At 39.1% G+C, this 21,578-nt stretch overlaps 2 protein-coding genes across 3 annotated transcripts; both read left to right on the top strand.

The window, feature by feature from the left end:
• The first annotated feature begins 14 nt into the window (after nucleotides 1–14).
• On the top strand, nucleotides 15–12,153 carry ncapd2 (non-SMC condensin I complex, subunit D2). Its single transcript, XM_079613839.1, has 32 exons — nucleotides 15–140; nucleotides 461–587; nucleotides 680–755; nucleotides 1,896–1,954; nucleotides 2,050–2,225; nucleotides 2,652–2,797; nucleotides 2,922–3,049; nucleotides 3,151–3,274; nucleotides 3,498–3,645; nucleotides 4,213–4,410; nucleotides 4,502–4,636; nucleotides 5,120–5,207; nucleotides 5,308–5,500; nucleotides 5,583–5,701; nucleotides 5,859–6,065; nucleotides 6,200–6,374; nucleotides 6,461–6,545; nucleotides 6,635–6,771; nucleotides 7,238–7,370; nucleotides 7,630–7,705; nucleotides 7,908–8,111; nucleotides 8,584–8,741; nucleotides 8,855–8,963; nucleotides 9,099–9,222; nucleotides 9,503–9,658; nucleotides 10,369–10,546; nucleotides 10,633–10,727; nucleotides 10,813–10,893; nucleotides 11,040–11,223; nucleotides 11,339–11,495; nucleotides 11,583–11,690; nucleotides 11,784–12,153. The coding sequence occupies exons 2-32, from the start codon at nucleotides 470–472 to the stop codon at nucleotides 11,861–11,863; spliced, it is 4,155 nt and encodes a 1,384-aa protein (XP_079469965.1). The 5' UTR covers nucleotides 15–140; nucleotides 461–469; the 3' UTR covers nucleotides 11,864–12,153.
• acsm3 (acyl-CoA synthetase medium chain family member 3) lies at nucleotides 12,154–20,384 on the top strand. 2 transcript variants are annotated; one of them, XR_013797819.1, is made up of 13 exons: nucleotides 12,154–12,707; nucleotides 13,503–13,713; nucleotides 14,222–14,429; nucleotides 14,545–14,688; nucleotides 15,333–15,489; nucleotides 16,239–16,318; nucleotides 16,998–17,121; nucleotides 17,295–17,375; nucleotides 18,932–19,033; nucleotides 19,111–19,238; nucleotides 19,330–19,547; nucleotides 19,652–19,771; nucleotides 19,885–20,335. XR_013797819.1 is itself a non-coding variant. In XM_079613878.1 (13 exons), exons 1-13 carry the CDS (start codon nucleotides 12,480–12,482, stop codon nucleotides 19,978–19,980), a joined length of 1,779 nt encoding a protein of 592 aa, XP_079470004.1. In that variant the 5' UTR covers nucleotides 12,154–12,479; the 3' UTR covers nucleotides 19,981–20,384. The 2 variants fall into 2 exon arrangements, 1 of the variants encoding a protein (XP_079470004.1); XM_079613878.1 differs by having other exon boundaries at nucleotides 19,330–19,429; nucleotides 19,885–20,384.
• The last annotated feature ends 1,194 nt before the right edge of the window (nucleotides 20,385–21,578 follow it).

Here is a 21,578-nt window from a genome sequence, read left to right as displayed (position 1 = left end):
ACTACTTCCTTTGGCGCGCTGTGTCTGTGAAATTCAAAGCTGCGACTCAAACCGTTGTTCAGTCAATCCAGTCAACTTTCTTTCCTCGGGTTAGTTCTTCTGATTAGGAGTTTTTCGGAATAAAGCGGTCGGTTTGCACGGTAGGTTTTCGGATATGTGATATTACCTTTTTAAATATCGGAAAGTGTCGTTTACGAAGAAAAAAATTGTTTTGTCTGTTTATACTGTGAGTTAGCGTAGCATGTTAGCTTACCCTGGCAAACAAAACAAACGTTTCGCTTCAGTTTAATATAAAATAAAACTCTTTATTTTGCGATTATTAAACGAGGTAATAAGTACAATAACATTTGTAAGACATACGTGTGTAAACGTGTTTTTTCTGCTCCTGCGTTGCAGTGACTTTGGTTGCTACACATAAATATATGTAAAGTTAACGTTATATTCACTGCTTGTTGTTTAGGCTGCAGAGATGTCGTGGGATTTTATCGTGCCGGTTTGTGTGGATGATCTCGTGAAGTCTGGTGCTGTTAACCAGTATGTGGTTCAGGATGTGCTGTCTGCTAAACAGCTCCCCTCTCACATCAACAGTAAGTGCTGCTGGGCTCTTTTAATCTGTATTATACATTTCTCTATTTCTCCTCTGTAGTGGAATAATTTCTTGTTTCTGTCTCTTACGAAGGCTTTAAAGCAGCACTGAGAAGTCAAGGGTCCCTGTGCATCCTGGAGCATTTTGACACCGCATACAGTGTTTTGCAGTAAGTGTGGACACACATTCCCATAAAAAGTAGGGTTTTTTTAGATAAAATTGATTAAAGTTTTGTTATACAACCTATACGGTTTGGCAGCAGTAACACCTGCAAACACAATTTTTCTAAAGGCCAAATTAGTATTAATACAAAGAGGTGATGCTGATGAATCATTAAAATAAAACCATAATAACTTGATTTGGGTATAAATTTAATTGTAAGAATTCTGATCCCAAATTGAAGTCAAACATTTTTATGTTTCATATTTATTTGAATTGAGATGTTTAGATGTTTCATGATTTTCATATTTATTCTGTCTTTTTGCAAAACAATCTGTTGCAGCTAAATAAGCTGCAATTCAGCAGCCTAAAGAACAACTAACTAATAAACTAGGGCCTGGGTTCACCTACACACAGTGCATGACAAGAAACCAATATGGGTATAAAACTGAGCTAAATGCATAACAGTTTACCCTAAAATAAAAATTCTGTCATCTACCGTAATTACTCAGCCTCATGTTGTTTCAAACCCGTAAGACTTTTGTTCATATTTGGAATACAAATGAAGATCTTTTTTGATGAAACCTGAGCGCTTTCTGTGCCTTCATTGATGGCTACGCAACTACCACTTTGTTGCTTCAAAAAGTTCATAAAGAGATATAAACTAGTCCATATAAATTGAGCGGTTTAGTCCAAATCTTGCAGAAGCTCAAACATGTCTATCACACATGAAAATTAACCTCATTGGTTCTCGCACATCGAGCGAACATGTTTGAGCCTCTATTTACCACAACTGATGTGTGAGTTGATATATGTTTGTGAATAAAAGTTTAAATTCAATCTGTTGTTCTTATAAAGCAATTGTTTCTCTCCATAAGTTTTGGACTAAACGGCTCAATTCTTATGGGTTAGTTTTATGATCTCTTTATTAACTTTTTAAAGCATCAAAGTGGCTGTTGCTTAACTGTCAATGGAGGGACAGAAAGCTCTCAGATTTCATAAATATCTTCATTTGTGTTTCGAAGATTATTGAAAGTCTTACAGGTTTGGAACAACATGAGTGTGAGGAATTAATGACAATTTACATTTTTGTGTGCACTACACACTTTAACCCCACGACTTGGCTAAGCATCATTTTCTGATTGTTTAGACATTGTCGCACAGTGGATGTGGTGGTGAAAGAAGACATGCTGGAGTTGCTGGTACAAGGTTAGTATCTCTCATAATCAAACTAAAGCATTCTTTTTGTGTTCAAAGAATCAAAACTAAATTTCCAACAATACATCACAATGCTGTCTTCTCAGTGGTCAGGGGCCTGTCGGTTTCCCTGCCCACTCTCCTCCTGTCGGGCTCTCTGTCAGCCGTGGACCGCAAACAGCAGCTCAACGCTGTGAAAATGAGTGTTTATCTGCTATGCAAACTCACAGAAACACTTGAGAGCGACTCATACAGGGAGACTATCGTCACAGCACCCAGCAAGGTACAGTTGAATGTTATCAAGTTTTTCATTAGTTTATACTATGCTCCATGATGAGAACATGGCAAATATGAGCTTATTGGCTGGGATCTTGTGTTCTCTTGCTATCTGATTGGTGGGTAATCTTGGCAGAGCAGTGGAGATTTGCTGCACTGCTGTAAGGGCCCACCCATATTGATGCCAGCTGTCACTCATAATACAATTCTCCTTTAGAAATGGACATTTGTGGCTGATTTGACAGCTTACAGTGTGTGTGTTTGAGTATGTCCCTGAGTGTGTGTAAATGTGTCAGTTAGCAAAGAGTCACATCTCCTAATGAGCCCACCAGCTGTGAATGTCTTCTTTGGTAATCTGAGGGCAACAACGGTTGCTTCTGAGCTGGTTGATTTTGTGTGTACAACATATTAAACTTCTCTGTGTTTCTTTTAGGGTCGTAAGAAGGATAAAGCTGCCGGAAAAGGTCTCCTGCAGTGGGACAGTGAGAGAGAGACCGTTCTTCAGTGTTTGACTCAACTGCTGCAGCTGGACATTCGCACTCTGTGGAGTCTGTCTCTAGTGGAGGAGGAGTTTGTCAGGTAACTGTCTTCCTCTTAAACTGTCACTCACCCTTGCTCTTTTTAAACTTTCTATGTCTTCATTAATGCTTCATTAATCGCAAATGTCAATTTTTGTTTGTGCAATGTTTGTTGGTTCATGTAGCTGTGTGACATGCTGTTGCTATAAGCTCCTGGAAAACCCCACAATAAGCCACATGAAGAGCAAGTCCACCAGAGACGCCATCATTCATGTGCTCGGAATCATGGTGAAGAAATACAATCACATGTTAGGTGGGTTTATATGCTCTTCACACACCCATGAGTGGGTTTGCAATGCTGTAGATGTTGAGCTGAGTGTGTTGTCCTGAATATTCTTTCTCTGTCTTGTACAGGAGCATGTGTGAAGGTGATTCAGCTCCTGCAGCACTTTGAGCAGCTGGCGTCAGTGTGTGCACAAGCTGTGACTGCCTGGAGCACAGAGTATGGTGTCAAGGCCATCGTTGGAGAGGTCATGAGGTGAAATTGAAGTCTTTTTAGTGTTGTTCTTATACTTGAATGGTATTACTGGGTATATAGATTGTGCTTTACTGTCTGATTCGACCAGTATTTGGTTACAAATAGAAATAAAATTAAGTATAGCCAATAGCAATAGTTCTCTACCTTTTTTACTCCATGGCCCCCTTTGTCTAAGACAATATTTGAAAATGTTTCTATATAACCATATGTGTATGCATTTCAGAGAGATTGGTCAAAAGTCGAGTGAGGAACTAGCTAGAGAAGCTTCAGGTGTGAAGGCTTTCTCCAGCTTTCTGTCTGAACTCAGTACTCTGGTACCCGAAACCATGATCCCCAACATCAGTGTTCTCCTGGCTCACCTGGAAGGAGAGGTACAGTCGCATATGTTCTCTATTGCATTGCTTCTGTCATTGGATTTTTGCCCAGTGATGAGACCAAGGCGAATATGAGCCAACTGAATTTGAGTCTGAGCTCTCCTGTGTTCCTATTGGCTGGTAATCTTGGCTGGGCAGTGAAGGTTTGCTGTCTTGCTGTAAGGGCCTGCCTACATTCAACTAGCCTCTTCCCCTTAAATTCCTATCCTTTAAAGATATAGGGAAGGAGAAAGGATGGGGCTTACAGTTGTTGTTTTTCTGTGTTTGTGGGGGTCACAGGTTGAGTCTCAGTTCTCTGGAATAATTCTGTTGGCGTTGAGCTCTCTCTTTGGTAATCTGAGGGCAACCGTTATAGAAAGTTTTATATTTTATAGCTTCACTTTTTCTTTTTTGACTGCTATTTATATTAATGCATTTAGCAGCTGCTTTTATCCAAAGCTACTTACAATTGTGGATCATGAGCAGTTTGTCACAGAGCCAGCAATGTTTGCAGAATACAATGCATCTTTATTAGGAAACACACTAGAGCAAAGAAGTGTTAACATGTTGTTTGTGTTTGGTCAGAGTCCGAGTCTGCGAGTGGCTGTGTGTGAGGTTCTCGGGGAGGTTCTGGTCCGGGTTCTGTCTGGTGATAAGCTGGATGATTCTGCTCGTGCCGGCCGAGATCGCTTTCTGGACACACTGCAGGAGCACATCCATGATGCCCACTCACATGTCCGAGCACGTGTGCTGCAGGTCTATGCACGTATTGTCAACAGTAAGGTGAGTGGCTTGTGGGGACCCCCCCTTCATGACAACCGAAAACAAGGTGAATTTTTCTTGAGATATATAATTCCCCTTCTCCCTCTGACAGGCCTTGCCACTGTGCAGGTACACTGAAGTTATGGAGCTGACCGTTGGGCGTCTGGGTGATAAGTCTGTCCATGTGTGTAAGAGTGCCATCCAGCTGCTGGCTGCCTTCATTGCTCATAACCCTTACAGCTGCAAGGTATAAACATGCTCGATTAAAGTCTCTTGTACATATCCTACTGTACAAAAGTTTGCTGTAAGTGTTTTTTTTTACTCTGCAAAGGACATATTACATATATCAAATGTGCCACTAAAGACATTTACATTGTTACAAAAAGATTTCTATTTCAAATAAATGCAGTTCTTTTTAACTTTCTATTCAAAGAATAGCACTACTGTTTTCAACATTGATAGATCATGGATGAAAGATAGGATCATGTGACACTGGAGACTGGAGTAATTATGCTGAAAATTCAGCTCTGCCATCACAGTAATATATTAAAATAGAAAAACTACTTTATTTTTTGTAATCTTTCACAATAATATTTTTTACTGTATTGTTGAACAAAATAAAAGCTTTGAGCATAAGAGACTTCCTTAAAAATCTTAACTCAAACTTTTAAACAGACATCCATCTGTTTACAGAAAGTAATATACCTGTTTTTGTTATTTCTGTGTTAAGTTAAGCAGTGTAGACCTAAAAAAGCCCCTGGATAAGGAGATGGCTAAATTAAAAGAGATCCGAGAGAACCAGAAAGAGCAAGTGCCTGGTATGTTGCTTTTATAATTGAGTTGTTCCTTGAGTCTTTAGTTGGTCACTATTACTGTCAATTTGTGTCCAGCTGTAAGATTATAGATTTGTGTTTGTAGTTGCAGTCATCACAGCAGCTGATCTTTGGGATGCAATGAAGCCTGAGGTGGAGATGACTGTGAAAGCACAGTTGGAGCCTGGAAGTGAGGAAGAAGAGGAGGAGGAGGAGGAGGAGACTGGGGGAGAGGAGGAAAGAAGCGACCGGGACACTGCTATCCAAATTGCACAGCTTCTCCGGGAAAGTAAATACAGGTACATGTGAACTAACACACATTCTCTCATACCCTTATTTCTGCACACAGACATGCAATGTGTGGTGTTTAACTGTGTGTAGGAAGGCAGTTGGTCTGTGTATGAGGGCACACTCCTTATTCCCAGAGTCATCATTCTTCTCGGCTCTAGCTGACTTGAATGCAGAAAAGCTGATCAACACACTCGCAACACTTTTCAAGGGTATGTGTTTTGGTACATTGAATGGTCTTCTAAATAACTTCCATTTTAAAGCATCATGCTGAGGAGCACGATAGTGTCTTGTGCATCGTCTCACCTGCCTAGATAAGATGATGGTTCCTAGTGCAAATAAAAACATTGTGTGCATTTCTCTCCTCAGGCCCAGAGCAGGAAACACCTGAGGCTGTGACGAGCGACGCTCCACTCACCCCACAGAAAGAGGATGGAGGCAATGAAGGGAGAGAGAGTGAACTCAAGAAGCAGGAGATGTTGGTTCAGTACTTGAAAGACACAGAGAGCTTTGCTCTACAAGTGGAAAGAGCCATTGCTGTCATTAACAACATGTTGTACTGGAAAACTACTACAGGTAATTACTATGAAGTACCCGCTTTTTTTTTCTCAATAATTCCTCAAATATACATCACAATACAGAAGAAAATGTCTGTTGCTATATATATATATAGACAGTATTTAGTTTTCTCTGACTGGTCTCTCTCTCAGTTGTGCAGGAGGCGGTGCAGTTCTGCGTCACAGCATTTGAGTTTAGTGTGGCTGACTCTGTATGTGGAGTCAGAAAGATGCTGCCTCTGGTCTGGTCCACTGATGTTACAATCAAGGACGCCATTATCCAGGCCTACAGGCGCATGTACCTCAACCCTCATGGGGACAACACCAAGTATGCAAACATTTTGGTTTGCTCAAGGTTAAAAGAGTACAATTTAATTACTGTAGCTCAAATGGCTTTTTGTGTTTGTCCATCAGAGCGAAGGCTCAGACTTTAGTGGACAATCTGTCAGAGCTGATGGTCGATGCTTCGCTGGGGACCGTCCAGTGTCTGGAGGAGATTGTGAGTGTCTTTAGCCCCTCATTTAAGCAGTCACTCCCACACTTTATTCTTCTTTTGACAATTGTTGTTTTTTTATTTTCTTTGTGCAGGTCCAGGAGTTTTTCAGCAATGAGAGTGCCCTGCAGACTTCAGTGGTACAGGTTTTGTGGGAGAGGTTCTCTGGAAAACGAGAGACTAAAGCACTTCATAGGAGAGCTGCAGTGCTACTGCTGGGCATGGCAGCACGGTGAGACCTTCAAACTCTTAATACTTCCTGGATGTGTTAGTCAATGATTCAGTTGAACTGATTTAATGTCACGGCATAATAAAAATGTTGCCCAATGATGAGACCAAGGCGAATGTGAGCTCAGTGGGTAAGATTCAGAGCTCTCCTGTGCTCCTTATGGCTGGTAATCTTGGCTGGGCAGTGGAGATTTGCTGCTTTGCTGTAAGGGCCTGCCTACATTGAGTAAGTTCTTCCCCTCAAGCTCTCCTTCAGAGAAATGCAGGATAGAGATGGGAAGGGTAGTCATAGTGTGTGTGGTGTGTGTGTGTGTGGAGACATGGGTCGAAGCTCTGTTTTCTGTAATGTCCAATGAGCTATGAGCTGGTTCTTTGGTAATCTGAGGGCATTCTTGTCTTTGACATGCTACTTAAGAAATGTAGTATTTTGAGGCATGGTGAACTACTTGTCTAACCTTTTTCTTTTTTAGTGCTGAGAGGGAGGTGGTTCTGAGTAATTTGGACACGCTCTGCTCTGTCGCTCTGGGTGAGAAGGTTGCAGAAGATTATCTGTTGGCTCGAGACGCACTCATCACCATCGTTAATATAACAGACCATGTGAGGGTATGTATACACTGTATATACTACCCTTAAAAAGATTGGAGTCGAAACTATTTTTTTAAGTCTCTTGTACTCACCAATGATGCAGTTTTTTCTAAATATACAGTAAAAACTATAGTGTTGTGAAATAGTACGATTTAAAATCATGGTTTTAAGATATTTTAAAATGTGATGTCCAAGCTGAGTTTACTCCAGGCTTCAGTGTCACATGATCCTTCAAAAATCATTCTAATATGCTGATTTGTTTGTTCTTGTGTTTAAGCAAACCAAGGGTGTCCCCTTCAGGCTTCCAATGGACCACCATCTCTTCAGCTGTTTGTCCCAGGCCATTGCTGATGGTGTGTTCTTTTAGGTTTTTCGTATTAGCTTTTGTCTTGGGTGATCTGATCACAAGTGTTGGTTAAAACCCTTGCTTTGCCACAATCACCCAATCTTTTTATGACAGATGTAACATGGTCTTTCTCTCATTTCCCTCTTTCTCATCTGATTTCTTTCATACATATCTCCTGTTTGGTAACGACAGTATCTTTATTTGAACAGGAGTAGTCCAGTCTGACCCCCATTGGCAGACCTTCATGGAACAGGCTGTCCGTCTCATCTACTTCTTAGCAGAATCACCTGACCAGCTGTGTTCCCATCTCCTCCAACGCTCTGCTCGTCTCCTATTGGAACAAATCACAGAGGGCAGAGAGTCCACCCAAACACAACTGCAAGAAAGTGTGTCCCAGGGCTCTGAGGAACAAGGTAATGTGGACACGAGATGTAACTTTTTGTATAATTTTAGAAAATGTTTAGGATCATTAAGTTTTCAAAAGAAAATCTTAGTGCTTTTTTATTCAGCAATGAGGCATTCAACTGATCAAAAGAATTTTACAGTGTTACAAAAAATTCAAAGAATTCTATTTTTATTCAAAGAAATACGGTTTCCACTAAAATATTAAGTAGCACAACTGTTTCAACATTGATTAGGCTAAAAAGAGATGTTTCTTAAGCACCACTATATTAGAATGATTTCTGAAGGATCATGTGACGCTAAAGACTGGAGTAATGATGTTGACAATTCCGCTTTGCCATCAAATTAATAAATAAAAATGTTCAATTTTAAATTGTATTAATTTCAGAATACTACTATTTCTGATTTTAATAAATGCAGCCTTGGTGCGCTTAAGAGACTCAAACGTTTGGGGTCAGTAAGATTTTCTCATTTGTTTTCTAGTGAATTGTGTGAGCTTGGCCCAGGTGCTGTCACTGTGTGGAGCTGTGGCATTCTGGCAGGTATCTCACCTTGAGAGGAGTGTCAGCTCTGAGCTTCGGAGGAGGAGAGGACAAAAGGAAGAAGAGGAGGAGAAAGAGAAGGCACCTGCCAACAAAAAGGTTAACGAAGACAGGCCTCTGTTTGGTTGTTACTTGTTACCTGTTTTCTGCACATCACATTAAAGTGTTGATCCATTATAATGCTGCTGACTGATTTGTGCCTCTTTTGCTAGGCGGCTAATGACAGTTGTGTGGAGGAGGAGCTCGGGCTAGTTGGCGCTTCAGCTGAGGACACTGAAGCGGAGTTTATCCGCAAAATCTGTGAGATTGAGTTATTAGCTGGTGAGCCCATCTAATGAAACAAATTTGACACTTTTGGCTTGGAATGCAGAAAAAGAAATCCTCATTGTTGTTTGAAGGATTTACCTGCTTGACAAAGCACTGATCCCTGTTGCACTGTGATCTCTTTTTTTGCAGAAGGGAACATGTTAAGTGCATTTCTGCCTCTGCTGGTGAAAGTTTGCAGTTCTCCAGGCAAATATTCCCACCCTCAACTCACCACTGCTGCCTGCCTGGCTCTGTCTCAGTATATGATGATCAGGTACTTGTATTATGATATTTTACACTAAAGTTTAAACGCTTGCGGTTGGTAAGTTTTGTCAATTTTTGAAAAGTCTGTTATGCTAAAAAAAAAAGAGCCAGCATTCATTTTATTTTATTTTAAGAATTCCTTGAATGGAAGCTTCAAAATAACAGCATTTATTGGAAATAAAAAATATTTTGTAACATTGATTGTCTTCACTGCCAAAACATTTGAACTTATTATATTGTATAATATTTGCTTCTTTAGTCAAGCAATATTAACATCTGTCTTTCTCTAGTCCTCCTGTTTGTAAAGACAATATCAGGCTGCTGTTCACGGTGCTGGAGAAATCCCCACTTCCTGTTGTCAGAGCCAACACAATCGTTGCTCTTGGTGACCTAACAGTCCGCTTTCCCAACATCCTGGAACCCTGGACGCCCAACCTTTATGCCAGGTAGCTCCAAGCCAAAAGGTCTTTCGTGAATTTCTGTCTGATATACAACTACTGGTTTTGGGATGTTTTGCATAATTGGTTGTTCCAGAAAGTACCGAACCGAAAGTACAATGTATCCGAACTTTCAAATGGCGGCAGAGTAGTAATTTTTTACAATTTGGTAAGCAGAGGGCTAAGTTGAAATTAGAGATGGCCCGATGTATTGGCCAATGATCGGTATCGAACAATAGAGGCTTTCAAAGTCTGTCCATTTTATCACAATTCAAACAATGGTGTTTTGACTCTCTTAAATATGACACGACAGATCACTGTAGCGCTTCTGTTCAAGCGGCAGTGTGGAACACGAGTCAACTCAACAACTTACTGAAATGAACCATGTCTCATGTAATCGCCTAATCCGTGTTTCAACTGTGGAAAGACGTCAGTAAAACAGCTTGTGAACCATGTGTCAGTTCATTAGTTAGCTTAAAAAACACCAGAGAGGAGCTTATTTACTGTTAATTATGTATGCTTGAATAAATTTGTCATGGTGTTTATGAAAACTACCTTATGAGTTGAATATAATAGCTGTTAACTTTAACCTCTAATATTATAGAGCATCTGGAAATATCATTCGGAATAATCAGCTATCAGAGTATTTAGTATCGGTGAATCTATAGTTTAAATGTTTATTACTGTGGTGATCAGTATTGTAACCTATTTTTCTTAAGGTTGAGTGATGAAAATGCATCTGTGCGTCTGACCGCCATCATGGTTTTGACGCAGCTGGTGCTTAAGGACGTGATGAAGGTCAAAGGTCAGGTTAGTGAGGTTGCAGTGCTGCTGCTAGACCCCGAGCCACACATTGCCAGCCTCGCTCTCAACTTCTTCAACGAGCTCTCTGCAAAGGTAGCATTTCCACTGCAGCTCTGCTGTCTCTCATATCCCCCCCCAAACGAGAAGTCCCAATTATAATACTCTGCTTATATCTTCAGGACAACGCCATTTACAACCTGCTTCCAGACATCATCAGCCGATTATCTGATCCTGAGCGTGGAATGAAGGAGGAGGATTTCAACACCATCATGAAGTGAGATATTGTTAATGCTGCTATTGCAGTTTAATTTATTCTACATGACAAATCACTTAGATTTATCTCTCTCTCTCTCTTTCAGACAACTCTTTTCCTACATCACTAAAGAGAGACAGACCGAGAGTTTAGTGGAGAAGCTCTGCCAACGATTCAGAACTGCAAAGTGAGTATCGGACACAATGTGCAATTCGTCTTTCTGCACGAAAACATTAATAGAGCAGCATTTCTGTTGTAAGATTGGGCTGCTTTATGACATGATCAGTCTGAATCTCCCTCTTATGAGTAATCTGTCCTGTGTTCGGTCTGCAGGACCGAGCGTCAGTGGGCAGATCTGGCCGTGTCTCTTTCCCTGTTGTCTGTGTGTGAGCGAGGTTTCAAGAAGCTGCAGGAGTGCTGGGATTGTTACAGTGATAAACTCACTGAGCCTGGAGTCTATCAGCCTCTCTTGTCCATTGCGGCAAAACTCCGTAGAAGAGCAAAACCACAGTTTAAGGTACTACAATTGCGAATGTGTGGTGGCAAAACGGTGTATCTGCACAGAGCATTGATTGTGACTTGGTGACCGGTTGCGGTTTCTTCTAGTATGCTGAAAGTAGCTGTTTGTTTAGGCACAGGTTGAAGACTATGAGAAGCGTTTGACTGCTGTTCACACTAAAGGGCTGGAGAATGTGGAGAGCGAGGAGAGGGAACAGCAGACAGGAGACACACAGAGCCAAAACGTGCATACGCCACAGCCACTCAAGAGTGTGCGCAAATCCACACGAGGTGAAGGTTCAAGCTAATTGTTCACAAACATACTATAATTAATTTTATTATAAAATGAATCTCATTGGGCATCTCCCTCTCCTTCAGGCCGTGGTAAACCGAAGTTGGATGACAGTGATCTTGTAACCCCAAGAATATCTCGTTCTCGTCCCAAAGCTGCAATCACCTTCACCAGTGATGAAGAGGAGGAAGAGGGTCAGTTACTTTCATATAATTCTTTTTTTTTTTTTACTCTTGATTGTTTAGCAGAGCTCTCATTAACATGCTTCATTCTAATTATTTTTGCAGATGCTGTCATGGCTGAGAGTGAGACTCCTAAAGTGACGACACCCATCGCCCGCACACGACGCACTCGTCTCAGACACTGAGCACTTTTTTTCTTTTTTCAGAATTTTTTTAATACCATTTTATCTTATTTTAAATGTATTATGTCTGACTTTTAATTGTTTAATATTTTAGTTGTCACAAGTATGATGTGGATTTTTTTTATTAAACGTTTTTAATTAAAACAAAAATATCTCAGAAGGTTTGTTGCATATAATTATGGTCTTTTTATTCATGCAAGCGCTTTTTAAATGACAGTTTTCACATCTGTTGAAGGTTTACACCTAATTAACTTTACCAAAATCAATAAATTGGCATGTACTGTCACATTTACATCCGGTTTGTCTTTAAGGCGTAACAAGTGGGACTTTAGTTTTGTAGACGGTCATTTCTACTAATCCGAATAGAATTAGTGTCTGTTTTCACGGAGCTAAACTGGACAGCTTTTATTGGTTCTGCAGTGCTTCCATTTGTCTTTTCTAGTTTTATAGGACGCACTTTTAGAAGTTTATTGCAAAGAACGGAAAAACCTTTAAAGGAAACGAAAATAAGATAATGGTCCGTGTGAAAGTTCCAGCTGTGTGAATTGTAATGTTGGGTGGTAGAAACTACCTCAACGCGTTGTTTTTGTAACGTCGAGTCCACAGTTAAAGGCGGATAATGAGTTTGTATGTGCTTCGCAAAACCCTTTTTAAACGCTGTCTGAAATACGCCAACAAAAATGAAATGTATGAGCGAGGTTACTGGCTGCAAATGTGCAGATTCAAAACATCTGTACCAAAAAACTTCTGCGATTATGAGAGCATGAGATGGGATTACAACATACACATTCCTCAGCAGTTTAACTTTGCCAAAGATGTGCTCGAGCAGTGGGAAACAAAAGAAAAGGTAATTTAAGAAATATATTAGTTCTGCTTCTGGTGTTCTACTTTTACTTAAAGCGGGATGTTTTGTAATAACTCGAATCGAGAGACAGTACAAAACTTTTCAGGAGGACATTGAAAATGCACGAGAGAGCGAAAAAGTGACGTGTTTTTCGGGAGGTTGGGGCGAACAATGGGATTGAGAAGATGCGTTTGGAAACCCGTTTGTTATTATTTTGTCATTCCGTCATGCGGTACTTTTTGAATTTGCTTGCGTGTAATTTGCTCAAATGAATAAAGTGGAAATAATGAGCTACTTATTGAGAATAAGATTGAATGAGTGTGTCTGCTTTCTGTGTCTTTTGACATTGATATACAATTTATGGGACTACAACTAAACAAAGTTAAACAAACCAAGTCATCAGGTCAATTACTAATAATTATTGATGCCCTGACTTTACTTTTTTTTTCACCTCCAAATGGTCAATATGGAGCTTGGTTTTGTTAGTTCGTTCAAAAATAAAATGTCATAATTTACTAAACCTCTTGTTCCACATTAATTGATTGAACGAACACAAAATTACCTATTAGGCAGGTATTTAGGTAGGAATTATCATTTTGTAATTCTGTTTGGTGACACTAACAGAAACTCATGCACATTGAATTATATAATGTTTGCGGTGACTTAATAAAAAATATTGTATAGTATTATCCAAGCTCAATTTTAAATGTCTTTTAATTTGTAAAAAAAAATAAAAAATAAAAAAATAAAAGATTTTACAATGCCAGCACGTGTGAGATAGTTTGCTGTATATTACAGAATGGACAGAGGTCGTCTCTTCCAGCTCTGTGGTGGGTGAATGACAGCGGAGAAGAGGTCAGGTGGAGTTTTGAGGAGTTGGGCTTCCACTCAAGAAAACTCGCAAATGTTCTGCATCAGGTGTGCAGTTTGGAAAGAGGGGATCGTGTGTTCCTCATTTTACCCAGAGTCCCTGAGTGGTGGCTGGTTAATGTAGCATGTCTCAGAACAGGTACAGTCTTACAGACCTGCTGCAATAGGTTTATATGACTCTTTCACCCTTGCTCTGTTTTCCATTGGTTCGTTGTTGGGGTTAAACTGTAATCTAATTTTATTACTTCACACTGCTGGGGAAATATGCTGGTTTGGACCAGTTTAAAGTTGAATAGTGTCATTTTAAAATGGTAAAAATAAAATAGAAAAATATCCACTAATGGTTAAGCTGAAAGTTATTTACATATTATGGCAGACATTTAAATTCCACCCTATTTTGCCTAAAATAAATGTAAAAAAAAAAAAAAAAAATGAACAACTTTTTCTGAATGCTGAATTTAAATGTAGCCATCTGAATATTGTAATATAGTGTTAATTCAGGATAACTGCAAACATATTTTATTTTATTTCAAAAAGTGTCCCAATTTACCCTACATATGAGCAGGAAGTTCACTGCTTAACCTCTTCTCTCTGCTTGTCCTTTCAACATGGTTTATTTTTCATTGTTACCCCATTTCCTCACACAGGTACGGTTCTGATCCCCGGCACCTCTCAGCTCACAGCTCGAGATATCCGCCACCGTCTGCAGTCGTCTGGGGCCAAGTGTGTAATCACGGATGAAACTTTGGCCCCACTGTTGGACACAGTAGCCTCAGAATGCCCTTCAATCTCCACCAAGCTTCTGCTGTCCCGCAGGGCCATGCATGGCTGGGGCAACCTGACAGAACTCATGGGGTCAGTGGAGATGTACAGAGTGTGCACATTAAACATATGTGAAAAATTACAAAGTACTGAGACCTTTATAGAGACGTATTTAATGTTATTATCAGATGTTGTGTTTGCGTTGTAGAAGAGTGTCAGATGATCATGTTTGCGTGGACACCAGGAGTGAGGAGGCCATGACTATCTTCTTCACTAGTGGCACAACCGGCTCTCCAAAAATGACACAACAAAGCCACTGTAGTTACGGTCTTGGGCTCACGGTGAACGGCAGGTTTGTGACATCATTCCGAGGGTCAGTGGGCTAAACTCATGACAGATCAGCACTGCATTGAGCAGTTCAAAACTTACACAGTAGCTAAGGATGCATTGCAAGTTTATATATATATATATATATAGAGAGAGAGAGAGAGAGAGAGAGAGAGATAGGGCACTACTGTTCAAAAGTTTGGTGTCTGCAAGATTTTTTTGTCTTTGGACACATTATATTAATAAAAACTTAAAAAAGTGACATTAAAGACATTTATAAAGTAAAAAAAAAGGTTTATATTTCAATTAAATGCTGTTCTTTTGAATTTTGTTCACCAAAGAATCTTGAAAAAATGCATTTAGAATATTATGCAGCACAACTGTTTGCAACATTGACACTAAGTAATAATTAATAATTGCATTAGCATATTAGAATGATTTCTGAAGGATCGCATGACACTGAAGCCTGGAGTTATGATGCTGAAAATTCAGCTTTGCCATCAAAGGAATAAATTACATTTTAAAATATATTCAAATAATATTTTTATTGATAATATTTCACGATATTATGTTTTTTCTATATTTTTTATCAAAACCCCCAAACTTTTGAACAGTAGTGTATAATGAAAACGTAACATAAAATGTATATCAATTGTGTGAATTGTGAAGGTACTGGCTGGATCTGACGGAGCAGGATGTGTTTTGGAACACGTCAGACACAGGTTGGGCCAAGTCGGCGTGGAGCAGTGTGTTTGCTCCGTGGATCCAGGGAGCATGTGTGTTTGTTCACCACATGCCACGCTTTGAGACAAACACAGTTCTCAAGGTACAGGAAGATCACAGGTCCATTCTTGACAAGAATGTTCTGCTTGAAAGTTAAAGATCAAGAATTGATTCTTTAAGAAATCTCCCTATCATGTTGTATGAAAATGTTTTATGGAAAACAAAATCACAACACTTAATCTTACTTTAAAGAGACATTGCAAATCGACTCCAGTTTGGAGTTGGTAAGATTTTTATTTTTTTGGGAAATCTCTTCTGCTCACCAAGGTTGCATTTATTTGATCAAAAAGACATACAAATTTAATATTGTGAAATATTATTAGAATTTAAAATAACAATTTTAATATATTTTAAAGTGTCAGTTATTACTTTGATGGAAAAAGCTGAATTTTCAGCATCATTACTCCAGTCTTCAGTGTCACATGATCCTTCAGAAATCATTCTAATAAACATATTTTCTGCTCAAGAAGCATTTCTTATGTTTATCAGTGTTGAAAACAGTTCTGCTTAATATTTTCGTGGAAACCGAGATACATTTTTTCCGGGATTCTTTGATTAGTAGAAAGTTCAAAAGAACAGCATTTATTTAGAAGGGAAATCTTTTGTAATAGACTACTATAAATGTCTTACTGTGACTTTTATGATCAATTAAATTCATCCTTGCTGAATCAAAGTAATAATTTCTTAGTGACCTTTGAACAGTTGTGTATGTATTATTTATTGACTTATTTTACTAGAACACATTCAAGTCAATGAAAGCTTTCTGGTAACACTCATGTTTTCTCCAAACAGACTTTGAGCAGCTATCCCATCACCACCTTCTGCACGGCACCAACAGCCTATCGGATGCTTGTACAGGACGACATATCCAGGTACCGACTGATGTGCTATGATGTATTGGAATTCAAATGAATTATCTTTTAGGTCTAAAGTTACAAGTTCTTTATAGACTTAATTTGTTGGTTGGTTTATAGGGGTCATGAACTGGCTTTTTAAAAAATGTTATATTGTTGTCTGAGGTCAACTTACTCATTTTAATGTTTTTTAATGTAAAAACCAAGCGAAAGTCATAAGTAATAGGCTATTTTCTACCCGGGTTTTAAGCCTAGCTCCTGAAACGCTCATAACGTTTTTATGGGCGTACAGCATTGAAGACTTTGAAGTAAACGCCCACTGCTATGATTGGATAACAGTTTTGCAGTTTTCCCACTTTAAAAAACCTGTCGTTCGCTGCGCCTGGTGTCAATAAAAGCTTTTATTGAACTAACAAGGAAGTTTTCAGTTCTGAAATTTACAGGATATTCTTATAGTATGATGACCTCTTATATGTCAAAAGCTCAAGGAAAATTTGATTTCTCAGTTCATCAGTTTAATGATTATCGAGTTTGTGTCTGTAAAAGGTTTTTTTTTTTTAAAGCATGCAAGTTGCAAAAATTGTAACTAAACTGGTTATTAAATAACTGAGACCTTAACCTGGACTTATAACGCTGTCAATCACAGCAGAATCCAGATGAATGTGTAATCCTCATCTTTGCCTGTGGTTTCTGACAGGTATACGTTCCAGGCTCTTGAGCACTGTCTGTGTGCAGGAGAGCCCATTAACCCGGAGGTGATGTGGAAATGGAGAGAACTCACTGGACTGGACATCTATGAAGGATATGGACAGACTGAGACTGTAAGTCTGGGATCAGTTTTTGAAGTATGGGACCAAAATTAGCATCTGTTTTCACCCATATTATATAGTCATCGATTCATTAACAAAATTCATAATGAACTGATTAGTAAATCTAAGCTTAGCATTATGTGCTGTCACACACAATATAGTCATCCCTATGTTTTTTCTCCCAGGTTTTAATAGCTGGCACATTCAAAGGCATGAAGATCAAACCAGGATCTTTTGGAAAGGCTTCTCCGGGATATGATGTTCAGGTGCAGTAACAGTCTGTCCAGGGTTTAAACTGGAAATAACAGTGGTTATATTAAAACACTGGCTTCATATTAAATTTACTATGAAATCAAAATGGACTGTTCTTATTTTTTTTATGGAATTTTACATTATTGATTATAAATGGTTTATATGTGCACATCATTATTTTTTATTTAAATACTTTATTTAAAATAACTTCCCCTCCTTCTTGCAGCGCCTCTTCTCTGTAATGTTCACTGGTGTGAGGGCGGGGCAACCTGTCACTCACATGACATCACAATAGCAAACCACAACCATCAAATTCCTGATGGACAAAATCAAGTCCTGCGGCACCCTACTTTTTTTTCTAGTTCGAGAAGCCGTTTCACTCAAATATACATCACAATAGTGATTAAAAGACTATCACCACTTCTGTTTCATGCTGACTTTAAAGAGGATCTATTATGATGTTTTACTTTTTCAACTTTCTTTAGTGTGTAATGTGTCTGTTTGAACGCCCTCAAATGCCTCGATTGTAGTCTTGAGTTTTCTTCTGGGAATGTGCACGTCACAATATTGCTCATTTGAATAATTCCCTCCCAAGGCGTAAAAAAAGGGGCAGAAGCCTGGCTGAGTTGCATTAGTAGTGTGTTTTAGAAACGTCATGCCCCTTACCATAACCACGAGTTTCAACACTCAAGCCAGTTGACCAATCACAACACACTGGTCCAGTCGACCAATCAGAGCACATTGTGCTTTTAGGAAGGAATAGTCTTCATAGAGACCGTAACTAAACAGAACGTTACTGACAGACTGGGAGGAGGGGTGCTGCAACAATGTAAAATATGCTAAAAATAATGTTTTTTTTTTGTTTTTTTTACTCAACATGAAAACCTATTCAACTAGACTAAATCAAGACTTTAAAGGTGAACTATGCAGGTTTTTTACCTTAACTGAACAGCTTCAGTGTCATTGGAATGGTTATATTACTTATTTCGGGTTGAATGGTGGTCGTCTCACACCCCCCTATCGCCTGTGAGACACTTGCAACTTTGGATCGGCGCTTCGGCGGGCCGCGGCATCAGGAAGTATCGCGTGATGTCAGGTTTCGCGATGTAACGAATTGCTTTACGGCAAAAAAATCTGCTAAAATTCAGTCATTATTGCGTTCCCTCACGCTGTAAAGAATGTCCCGTCTGCTTTGATGTCGTTGATCTACTAGCCTCTGGTATCTGAGAGTCGCCAACGAGTTTTTCGACAGTGTTGTCAAATATCTATTCCGAAGCTGTAGGGGGAGCTCTATAGAGAAACCTGCGAGCAAAAAGCGAGAACACAGCGAAAAAATTCCCGAAACTGCATAGCCCTGCTTTAAAAAAGGGCATAATGGACCCCCTTTAAAAATAACTGTAATATTTGCACTGAAAATGATCTAAGACAGATAATTAGCTATATAAAATAAAAAGACAAAGTTAAAAAACGGAGATAACAGGTGTTTATTTTAAATAGGTGCTTTTCACTGTCAGATTGGATTGATTTTCTGCGAGGTGTGAGGAGTAATTCTGGACTGCTTTGGTTTAAGGTGGTAGATGAAGATGGGTCTGTTGTGCCACAAGGACAAGAGGGAGACCTCGGCATCAGAGTGAAACCGGACAGACCCTTCTCTCTTTTTACAGAGTATACGGTACATTTCATTTTCTAAGGCTCCGTACTAACAATAAAGCTGTTGAGCTGGAGTTGATTGATCTAAATTCCTCCTAGGGGGAGCCGGAGCGCACGGCCGAATGTTTCCGTGGGGATTTCTACCTGACAGGTGACAGGGGAATGATGGATGAAGAAGGATACCTGTGGTTCATTGGCAGAGCTGACGATGTCATCCTGTCCGCAGGGTATGAATTCTGCTTTGATCATGATGATGATGATGATGATGATGATTGTCAGGTTTTGTAAACTGACATCTCTGGAGTGTGTGTGTTTTAGGTACCGCATTGGTCCATTCGAGGTGGAAAACGCTCTGATAGAGCATCCAGCTGTAGCAGAATCTGCTGTGGTCAGCAGCCCTGATCCGGTTCGAGGAGAGGTAGTGCAATGCATTCTGGGATTTCCTTCTCAGTAAAGGGTACATGCAGTGTGACCTTAGAATTGGGCATAAATGTACGGAACTTGAAGGCAGCACTACGCCTTAAAATGGTGTCTAAGTATGCAGCTCAGTTAATCTTTTATTTAGTTTAAGTAAAATTGTAACCATAATTATTACACACATGGAATACAACATGTACATTGCATTGACTTCATGTTTCAGGTGGTGAAGGCTTTTGTAGTGCTGACAGCAGATTTTAAATTTAGAGACCATAAGGAACTGATCCAGGAACTGCAAACTCACGTGAAGACTGTCACGGCTCCTTATAAATATCCCCGCAAGGTAACTTACAAATAGAGTTCAGTGCTTACTAATTTAATTCTTTAAATTTAGTCCATCTTTTGTTTCAACTTTCAAATGTTTAAACCCTTTTTTTTTTCTTTTTTTTTTGTCAGATTGAGTTTGTAGATCATCTGCCCAAGACAGTAAGCGGGAAAATAAGACGAGTGGAGTTAAGAAAGAAGGAATGGGGACAGAAAACTAAAAGCTAAAACTGGATATGAGAAAACAAGTTTCTGTTCAAATCACATTCCACCTCTTCATATGTCAGACAGTTCAGTCTGATAAACACACCTGTAGTCCTTCAGCTCGCCTGCAGGTGGCAGCATTTCATTACAATTAAGTTGCAGAACTCATTTATAATGTCATGCCATATACAATTTAATAGGTTTTAATGATTCTACCTCATGTTTAAGTAACTCAAAATGTATAAGCTTTGTACATTCAAAAATATGTCTTTTAATCTTTAATTGTAGATTATATTCTGCATATGCAAAATGTTTTTGTTTTTTTACTACATAATAGTAAGCATTTATATAGCCTAATTAAAACCCCTTTGAATGAATTAATAAAATCGTTTTTGGGTGACTATGTTAGATAAACCATGTTTCTTCCAAACACAGAGTGCAGCTTTATTCCTCAATATCATGATGTCATGTGACTGATGACAGATGGCAGACACAAATCTGATCTTTGCTGAATGATGAGAGTATTTTATGGTTATGAAGATTTCTGAATTTGTGGAAATTTTACCCTACAGAGGAATGCAGTGACTTATCAGATGACAAGTCTATTGTTAAATTAGTTTTGACCACTAATGGAGATACACAGCATCACTGCTACAGAAGAGATGACTTTTAGCTTTTAAAAAAATAAACTAAATAACGGCCACAATTTATGACAAATAAAAGGCAACCTTTTTCAAACTGCTAAAAGCTAAACTAGCCGAGGAGTGAATTGCCCACACTGGTTATTCAAAGAGCATGGAGTGAGAAAGTGGCGCAGCACTCACTGACAGCAGTAATGAGAGACAGGTGCTTGTGTAATTGACCTGTTAATGGGGCTTATGCTTATCGGGTGGAAAAACAGAGCCATAGACTTTATTACTGAAATATCAAGCCAAAATATGCCAGAAATCAACACATTCAACTCCTTCCTGGCGTATGTCATTAAATCTGACTTTGGATGTTTGTTTTGACAGCCTGAAGGATGTCGGGCTGAAAACAGCAGTCGTTGTGTAGAGAGATGAGTTTGTGGATGAATCTGTCGGATTTGGTTTGCAGCGACTGATTTGAATTGCTCAAACTGCAAACTGGCTGTCTGTGAGCTGCGTACCTGTCCTTACAAAACAAAAAGTAGGCTTACTGTGGCTGTACCTTCAGTGGTAGGCTACCAAAATGGCAACCTCTAGTGAAAAAAAAGAGTAGCATATATATATATATATAGCCTATAGGGTTACAGCGTATACTGAATTAGGCTACATGTACGGGTTAGGTTTAATTGCGTGTAATTATGCATACTTTGTTGTTATTAGTAACTATAGGCTACTGTCTAACAAGGGCACTGTTTAATAGTGTTATCATTTTAATAGAAAACTTGGACTTCAGAATGTCCAATTTGGTAGGCTATGTCATTAACATTTAGCTATCGATATATTTATATCTTAGAACAGATTATTATTATTATTATTTTTAAATAATAATTTAATTCAGCTATATAGGTCTGTGCTCTCAGACTATTGGAAACTAGCCTACTACCGTTTTAATCTCCTTGCGCCAGTTCATGTTAAATGGTCCTGCGGTGTGACAAA

The sequence above is a fragment of the Phoxinus phoxinus genome (assembly GCF_949152265.1).
Source record: "Phoxinus phoxinus genome assembly, chromosome: 5".
NCBI classification, from domain to species: domain Eukaryota; kingdom Metazoa; phylum Chordata; class Actinopteri; order Cypriniformes; family Leuciscidae; genus Phoxinus; species Phoxinus phoxinus.
Note: the sequence above shows the minus strand (reverse complement) of the source record. Positions and strands in the feature narration are given on the sequence as shown.